Genomic DNA, 9,281 nt, shown 5'->3' with positions numbered 1-9,281 from the left:
TGTGTGTGTCTGTGTGTCTGTGTTTGTCCCCCTAGCATTGCTTGACAACCGATGCTGGCGTGTTTACGTCCCTGTCACTTAGCAGTTCGGCAAAAAGAGACCGATAGAATAAGTACTGGTCTTAAAAAGAATAAGTCTCGGGGTCGATTTGTCCGACTAAAGGCAGTGCTCCAGCATGGCCGCAGTCAAATGACTGAAACAAATAAAAGGAAAAAAATATATATATTGTGATTTTCGAAGAAACATAATGGAAAAGAGTGAGAAATTAAAGGAACTGATTTTTCCTGAAGAAAAAGGGAGACAGAAATTGTCACATGACTGTGATGTCTGTAAAAAGTCCTTCTCTCAAAAGGCTTACTTAAATAAGCACAAACGTATTCATACGGGAGAGAGAAACCATTCATTCCTGCGACATTTGTGGTAAATCATTCTTTCAGAAAGTAGCTTGACGTCACACAACGTCTTCATAAAGGAGAGAAGCCTTATCACTATAATGTCTGTGGTACATCATTCTCTGACCAAAGTATTTTAACTACTCACATACGTGTTCATACAGGGGAGAAGCCATATCACTGCAACATCTGTGGCAAGTCTTTCTCTAAAAGTATTACCTTAACTAAACACAAATGTATTCATACAGGGCAGGGCAGAAACCATTTGACTGTGACATCTGTGGTAAATCATTCTCTCGAAATTATAACTTGACTGTACACAAACGTATTCATACTGGGGAGAAGCCTTGTCACTGTGATGTCTGTGGTAAATCATTCTGCCAAAGTGACAGCTTAGCTACTCACAAACGTTTCCATATAGGAGAGAAGCCATATGACTGATATCTGTGGTGAATCATTTCCTATAAGTACTTAATTAGTCACTGACATATCTATACAGGAGAGAAACCAGATGATTGTGGAGTCTGTGGTAAATCATTCTCTTCAGCCAGTCTCTTCACTACACACAAACGTATTCATACAGGGAAGAATCCATTCCACTGTGATGTTTATGGCTACCCTCATCACATCTACTCTGATAATGTTTATTTCTATGTCCTCTTCAGGAGACACTCTATTCTCATATGTTACGATCTATATGGAGAAATGAAATGGCAGTGGGAACTGCCTTTCCCTGTTCACCCTCACATTGCTGTTTTCCAAGGAACTCTTTATGTCCCGGACACTCAACTCAGCAGGGTTCTTCTTTACAAGTATCAAGACCGGTCGTCTGGCTGTTGTTTACCCATTAAAAATCCTTATATCAGAAATCTAAATCTACGACTCAAAGAAAAGGAGAATGACCAAAAAATTGTCATTGGCGAAATATGTAATCTGTCCAATGGACAGTTGGTGGTGTCCGACATCAAGCATGATTGCTTGTTGTACATTTCTGAGGAAGGAGACATTGTGTCCAGATTATCTCTGCCGTCTACAGCCACAGATATATGTTAGTGGGGTTCTAATCATATAGGGGTCACAAGATGATCTCCAGTGTTTTACTGTCCCAAATGAAACCTCCCCACAATTTCTAAGGTGGATGTATAGATAAAAATGTTTATCTGTTAGACAACATCCCTATGTTTGTTATAAATGATTACTATTTGGTGGTTAAGGATCTCGTTACAAATAATCAGCTTAATATTGACATGGCACATCTATTTTATAGAAACATCTGTGTCAGTGAAATGTTGTCTTCTAAATTCTATCTACAGGATCTCCAGGTTTCCGAGACAAACAACCAGTGCAGATTTTTCGTTTGGTTATTACTGAAAACAACCTGATTGCAATATACGACAGGAAAAAAAAACACATTAAGAATTCACATTTGATGGTCATCTCTTGGATTCTATCAAACTGAATGTCTCTGCCATCAATATGTGTCGATGGCAGTCAAACCCACTGGTTATTACAACTGGTGATGGTGACAACCAAATGTTGACATTAAAAGTTGAATTTCAATTGTCATTGGTGATTTAGCAGACAGAAATAAATATCATTGTATTGCTTGTTTGTCGGATGGTCTACTAGTATATAATTGGGATGGAGATGAACGTACTTTGTATGTCATTGATTTTGATGAAATCCATTCGACTGAGTATAATGAAGCAAATAGACATACCTGAGACATTATTGATGAGAGGTGGTGTGAGGTTATTGATTATGTTGAAGGCATATGCAATATTACAGTGACTGTTAATGATGTCATCCTCGTTAGCAACAACAAATTCATCAATTTCCTCAGTAGTGATGGTCAGTATTTACATTCAGTTAGACACTACATGAAGTATATCAGTATTCATAGCAACATAACAGTGATGAGAAAAGATATCATCTCTACGGTATATTTAACAACATAGTGTGTTTCATACAGACTGGTGACCACAGCAAAATATATTAAATGAAAGAATTTGTGTATGTAAAGTGGGCTTTAGCTGTATAAACAGTAAAGGGCCGAGATTTATTGGAAGTCACAGAAATAAATTGTATGTTGAAGTTTGTTTCAGCTTAATCGGGAGAGATTCCCTGTTTGTCGTTTACAAACAGACGACTGTCCTGTTCAAGTAAAAGATTTTGATGTCTCTGAGGAAGGAAAGAAGACGTGTGTGAAAAAGCCAATAATGGAATGTTAAAATACTTGATAGAGATGGGGAGTTGCTATGTCATAGAGATGTTGGAAGTTTAGTTGGTGGTGTGTGTTTTACAGGAGAAAGAGGATAATGGTCACACTTCCAAACAGATGAGAAATATTTCACTGAAGGAACAAGATTTGGAGAAAATAAAGTTTGGTCAAGTCTCATCCCTTATGGTGTAATATGGAGAAAAGTGGCAGGTATTTACTGATGTATACATATTGAATTGATTGAATGTCATTGCATAAAGATTGATGGGGACCAAGTGAACATTCTGGAATCTGTGTCATTATTAAATCTTGATTCTGGTCTTCGTTTCCCTTCCATTATATCTGAAACGAACAAGGAAATATTCAGTAATGAATAAATAAAGGTAGATTAGAGGTGAGATGTGGTAATTACATAGCGGAAAGTAAGTCAGCAGCTGATGAAATAGCAGAAGACTGCCACATAGAACAGCAGTGGTCCCTCTTTCCATTGCCACATTCGATGAACCAGTTAATTATGAATATCTGAAGAACAGGGACCGGAACAGTAATCCAATTAAGTTGGATGACACTGTCAGTGCATTGATGTTTGGAGAAAGTGTCACATTAATCAGCACAATGACAGGAGACATGCTGCAACATAAACAACCACCACCACTGAACATATGTTGGTGGACAGAGGAATGCTTTATAGTTGTCTTTTGTAAAGAAATGATGCTTTTCAACAGGATCTCTGTCGTTTAAAAACCATCAATGCTGGGAAGTACTACAACGGTATTTATAAAAGCAATGACAATCAACTTGTGTGTGGTGGTCATTATATTAGAGACAGAACTGAAGATGGATGATGTGTCAACTATATTATTTAGATGTAGTTGATATCGATGGTGGAATATGGGAATGCAGTCAGGAAGTTTGTTGCGGGGGGGGAAGTGAAGGTAGATGGTGTTTTATGACATAGTAGTGACACCTGGTGTTGATATTGTTGTTGTGAAGATGGAGGAGTAGTGGTCAGGAGTATAAAACTAACTACAGTATGGTATTTACAGACCTTGTCTAACCACACACGGCAGTTTCGTTCACATAGCAGGTAGAAATAACAATATCTACCAAATACCTGGACATATTGAACACCAAACATCCGCAGGTGTTCAACAATATTTATTGCTCAGGTGTAACGATAATCTTGTTACGTATAGTCGGTAAGTATTTGTCCAGAATAAGTTTACTCAATTTACCTAAGGCAGACTTGGTAGGGCAAATCAGTCTGACCTGTGTGTTACCAAGGAAGTTTTCCTTATGGTCTTTAAGTGTAATTCTCGGTCTCATGGGGGTATAAGGTTCAGTTTTATCCTCCAGATAATAATCAAACATTATTTCTCTAACCTCTAAGTTTAGTTCCCCAAGTGTATTAAAAGGTACAATTTTATACTTCTTTGTAATTTCCTTATGCAGTAATTCATGGTATGTAAGGATGTCAATGCGAATGTTTGCAGACACAGCGTATGAGAGTGTATAAACGTTTATAGATATGTGCGGATGTGCGTGTGAGTATGTGTGTGAGTGTATAAACGTTGCTATAGCTGTCCCTGCCTGTGCTGGTTTATCTATACGCCATTTGATGACAGACATATATTTTGTAACTTAGTAAATATATGTGGATATGTCGAAATGTATTCATATGTATATATATGTGTATGTATGTTTTTGTATGGATATGTATATTCATGGTTGGATATATATGTATATGTTTTTCTTATACGTATGAGTACGCAAATGCATATTTAAATGTGTATATAAGTATATGCGAATGTTTGCAGAGCGCAGTACATGAGAGTGTATATGTTATGTATATGTGCGGATGTACGTATGTATGTGTGTGTGTGTATAAATGTTGGTATAGTTTTTTCCACAACAAACCAACCGTAAGAAAGACAATGGTAATTTAAATTCAAATCCATAAGCCAATCATAGTTTAGCGCTAGATTCGCATCTATTTCTGAAAGTAATAGTGTATTTCTGTCACATTGGAAATTATAAATTTTAACTCGGAAGTACATCTGTGCACCAGTGGATCTTAATGTCGTGTAAACAGAATGCTTTTGTTTCATATTTCGAATGTATATGCAGATATTTAACACTTTGCATGGTATTGTAGTACTATTGTAACTATATTGCTAATAATGGAGTCTATATATTGTTTTTCTAGTATTAGCGTTATTAATAATAATACGAATGATGATATTGGTAGCATTAGTGGTAATGACAATGATAATGATGCTAACATTAATGACATTTTGGAAATTGTTAAGAATTAATATAATGTACTCTTGACTCTGTATATCTGCATTTGGGTATTAATATGTGTATGTTTTTCTACATTGTAATTATCACAATATTAAGTTGAAAAACTGTAACATTGAATGTGGAACATATATATGTTTATTGATCTATATTATTTATATCATTATGTATATGTATATTTATATGTATAGGAGTGTGAGTATATGCACTCATATGTATATGTATATGTTTTATTATGGGTATGTACCCACACCTATATAAATGAGTATGTAATCTGATTTGTATCACATAATCTCCGAAGAATTCTTAGGATATTTTTGTAAATGTCTCATTTATAACTACGAGACATACTTATCTGCATGGCCGAAACAGCTGTAAGATGTAGTCTATATTTATACTTATATTTACTTATTTTTATATTCTCTTATACATATTGTACTTATTGTATAACATTACTCCTTTATGTACACTCCTTTATGTACACTATTTTGTTCTACATTATTATGTTTGTCCTTAAAGTTTCTTATGTGGTGGTTTAATAAAGTATGTGATTGGGTATTATCTGGTAATTGATATTTGATCTAGATGTATTTCCCCATTTTCTTATTTTGTATTATGAATTTGTGGTAAAACATTTTACCTTTGCCATATAATGCAGTAGATGAATTCATTGCATCGCAATTATTAACATTTATGTATTAACTTTGTTGGGTACTTCACTAGCGGTAGATTAGATATATGTTATCCCATGGAGGGTTACATTTACAACCCCTATCTCAATTTGTATATATATATATATATATCTTTGTATATATATACATATATATATATGTATCTTTATATATATATATACATATCATCATCATCATCATCATCGTCGTTTAACGTCCGTTCTCCATGCTAGCATGGGTTGGACGGTTCGACCGGGGTTCTGGGAAGCCAGAAGGCTGCACCAGGCTCCAGTCTAATTTGGCTATATATATAAAGATATAAAGATATATATATATATATTGTATATATATATAAAGATATATATATATATTATATATATATGTATATATATATATAAAGATATATATATATATATATATCTATATATATCTTTATATATATACATATATATATATATCTTTATATCTTTATATATACATATATATATATATATATATATATATATATCTTGATATATATATATACATATATATATATATATATATATATATCTTTATATATATATATACATTATATCTATATATATCTTTATATCTTTATATATTATATATACATATATATATATATATATCTTATATCTTTATATATATATATATACATATATATATATATATATATTATATATATATAATATATAGATACATATATAATATATGTATATATGTATATATATATCTATATATATATAGATATATCTTTATATCTTTATATATATATGTATATATATATATATATCTATATATATATATATATATCTTTATATCTTTAATATATAGCTAATACATATATATATATTATATATATATTAATATATATCTTTATATCTTATAATCTATATATATATATAGATATATATATATGTATATCTATATATATATATATATAATATCGTATATATATATATTATATCTTATATCTTTATATGAGGGTAATGAGGGTAAGTGAAATACTGAATGAGCAATTCAAGAGTGTTTTCACTCCACCCCTTGGGCATCTCCAAATCACCAATCCAACTGACTTTTTTATCACTGCAGATATAAAATCAGAGGTGGCGACGATAGATTACATTGATATAAAGGAAGACGATGTAATCAAGTCTATAGATGAAATGAAAACAGACTCAGCTACTGGCCCCGATGGATTCCCGGCAATCCTCCTAAAAGCATGTAAGAGAGTCCTAGCAAGACCACTACAGTTCCTCTTTCAGAGCTTCCTTGCAGCTGGCAAACTTCCAAGAAAACTGAAGGAAGGTAACATATGCCCCATTCATAAAGGAGGTAGCAGAGCGGAAGCCAAGAACTATAGACCTATCTCTCTGACCTCACACATCAGCAATATAAGTGGGACCAGCCATCTGAATGTGGCTAGGGACAGGGCGGGGTGGTGGGGGTGTTACTGATGCATTTAGCCCCAGGCGACTATAGACGTCACCAGGAGAGCCGACACCATCACGGTGTCCTTGCTAGCCTGTAAAGGGAGATTAGCCTCCCCGAAGAAACGGATGCTACACACGGACCGGTTTCGAGGTATTGCCTCTCGTCAGCGCATGGCAAACACCGTTCTTCGTTGAGGGACTTCATCCACAGGCTAGAAATATATAGATTTTCACTGTAAACACAGTCACTGGCGTCGAAAATCTGTTCGATAACAATAATAAATTTCTAAGCGAGGTATAAACAGTAACTGCTCTGTAATATAAGCGGGACCAGCCATCTGAATGTGGCTAGGGACAGGGCGGGGTGGTGGTGGTGTTACTGATGCATTTAGCCCCAGGCAACTATAGACGTCACCAGGAGAGCCGACACCATCACGGTGTCCTTGCTAGCCTGTAAAGGGAGATCAGCCTCCCCGAAGAAACGGATGCTACACACGGACCGGTTTCGAGGTATTGCCTCTCGTCAGCGCATGGCAAACACCGTTCTTCGTTGAGGGACTTCCTCCACAGGCTAGAAATATATAGATTTTCACTGTAAACACAGTCACTGGCGTCGAAAATCTGTTCGATAACAATAATAAATCTCTAAGCGAGGTATAAACAGTAACTGCCCCAGTAGATGTTTAAGAGGTAGACCGCCTACAATTAATTCTATGGCTAGAAAGACACATATAGAAAGATGGCGCGGATGGACCAGAGCCATACGGAGCCCTGCAAATGTCCATCAGGTAAAGAAAATGATCGCACATGCACTAGGAGCTAGTATAAGAGTTACCCTAAAAGGCCACACATTTAAATTTAATAATAAAATATATGCCCAGGACGAGGGGGCAGCCATCGGTGTTAGTATCGCTGGTGATGTGGCCACCTCTTCATGGTATGGTGGGACAGAAGGCTTAAAGAATGCCTACTGCAGAAATCCATACTCGTAAACATGTACTCTCGCTATGTTGATGATATCAATATAGTAGTAAAGGCACCCCCCACAAGAGAGTAATGTTGATATAGTAATAGAAACTAATACTATGGAGAGCATCCAGCAAATAGCTAACTCCATCCACCAGAGTATTAAGGTCACAATAGACTACCCCACTAAACACCCCAACCATAGACTACTAACCAGTACTAGACACTGAACTCTGGCTAGAAATTGTGAAAAATAAAACCAAATCCTTCATTCATACTATGCAAAACCTATGGCCTCAAAATACCTGATCCACCGGAACTCAGCCATTGCGGGCAATGCCAAATTCAATATTTTGATGGCGGACCTCGTCAGAATAATGAGAAATGTGTCACGCATGTGCGAGCCTACAGAATTAAAGAGAGACACATACAGTATTTCATTCACCGCATGCAGTTCTCAGGTTACAGCCATAAAGAAAGGATCAGAGTATACAAAGGAGCCATGAAGAAATTTGATAATATATTATGTAATGATAGGAATGGGATTTGCCCACTCTATAGGAACAAGTCATGGAACACTATAGAAAGGACAAAAAAGAAAATAGGGAAGGCCAACTCTTGGTATGATAGCCATAAATACCAGAGTGTCATGTTCGTTGACACCACCACCCCTGGAGGTGAACTGGCGTACCGCTTTAGAAGGACCCTAGATAAACTTAAACTAAGAATTAAGGTTGTTGAAAAGCCAGGCAACCCTATCAGATCTATAATTGGTAGAACCTATCCTTTTAGTAGAACTCTCTGTACGGATAACTATTGCACTGTATGTAGATTTAGCCCACAAACAAACTGTAAAGCCAGAATGTGGTCTATAGTATAAGATGTATAGAGGGACGATGCAGTAACAAGACAGTAACATACGTAGGGGAAACAGCAAGAAGCATTGGAGAGCGGGTGAATGAACATTGGAGACAACTCAAGGAAGGTAAAAGCTCATCGATTCTGTACCAACACGCCGAACAAGAACACGGGGGATCAATCAATAACATAGAGATTAAGATATTGTCCACACATAGAACAGATGCAACAATTAGACAAATTACAGAAGCTACACATATAATAGAAAATAACCTAGCCTGAATAGAAAACTAGAATGGAGCAATAGCACACACCACAACATATGACGATAGTGGATCCTGCAAACATATAAATACACAGATAATTAAAGAAATAGAAATGAATAACTATATATATGTATTGTGTATATATATATATATATATATGTATATGTGTA

General features: G+C 35.4%; 1 protein-coding gene across 1 annotated transcript; it reads left to right on the top strand.

Annotated features, from left to right (window-relative positions):
• Window positions 1-247: 247 nt before the first annotated feature.
• Window positions 248-1,851, top strand: LOC115232059 (endothelial zinc finger protein induced by tumor necrosis factor alpha-like). Its single transcript, XM_036500236.1, has 3 exons — window positions 248-420; window positions 641-717; window positions 1,706-1,851. The coding sequence occupies exons 1-3, from the start codon at window positions 248-250 to the stop codon at window positions 1,849-1,851; spliced, it is 396 nt and encodes a 131-aa protein (XP_036356129.1).
• The last annotated feature ends 7,430 nt before the right edge of the window (window positions 1,852-9,281 follow it).

The sequence above is a fragment of the Octopus sinensis genome, unplaced genomic scaffold (assembly GCF_006345805.1).
Source record: "Octopus sinensis unplaced genomic scaffold, ASM634580v1 Contig19232, whole genome shotgun sequence".
Taxonomy (NCBI): Eukaryota; Metazoa; Mollusca; class Cephalopoda; order Octopoda; family Octopodidae; genus Octopus; species Octopus sinensis.
The sequence above is the reverse complement of the archived record's forward strand: the minus strand, read 5'-3'. Positions and strand labels throughout refer to the sequence as shown.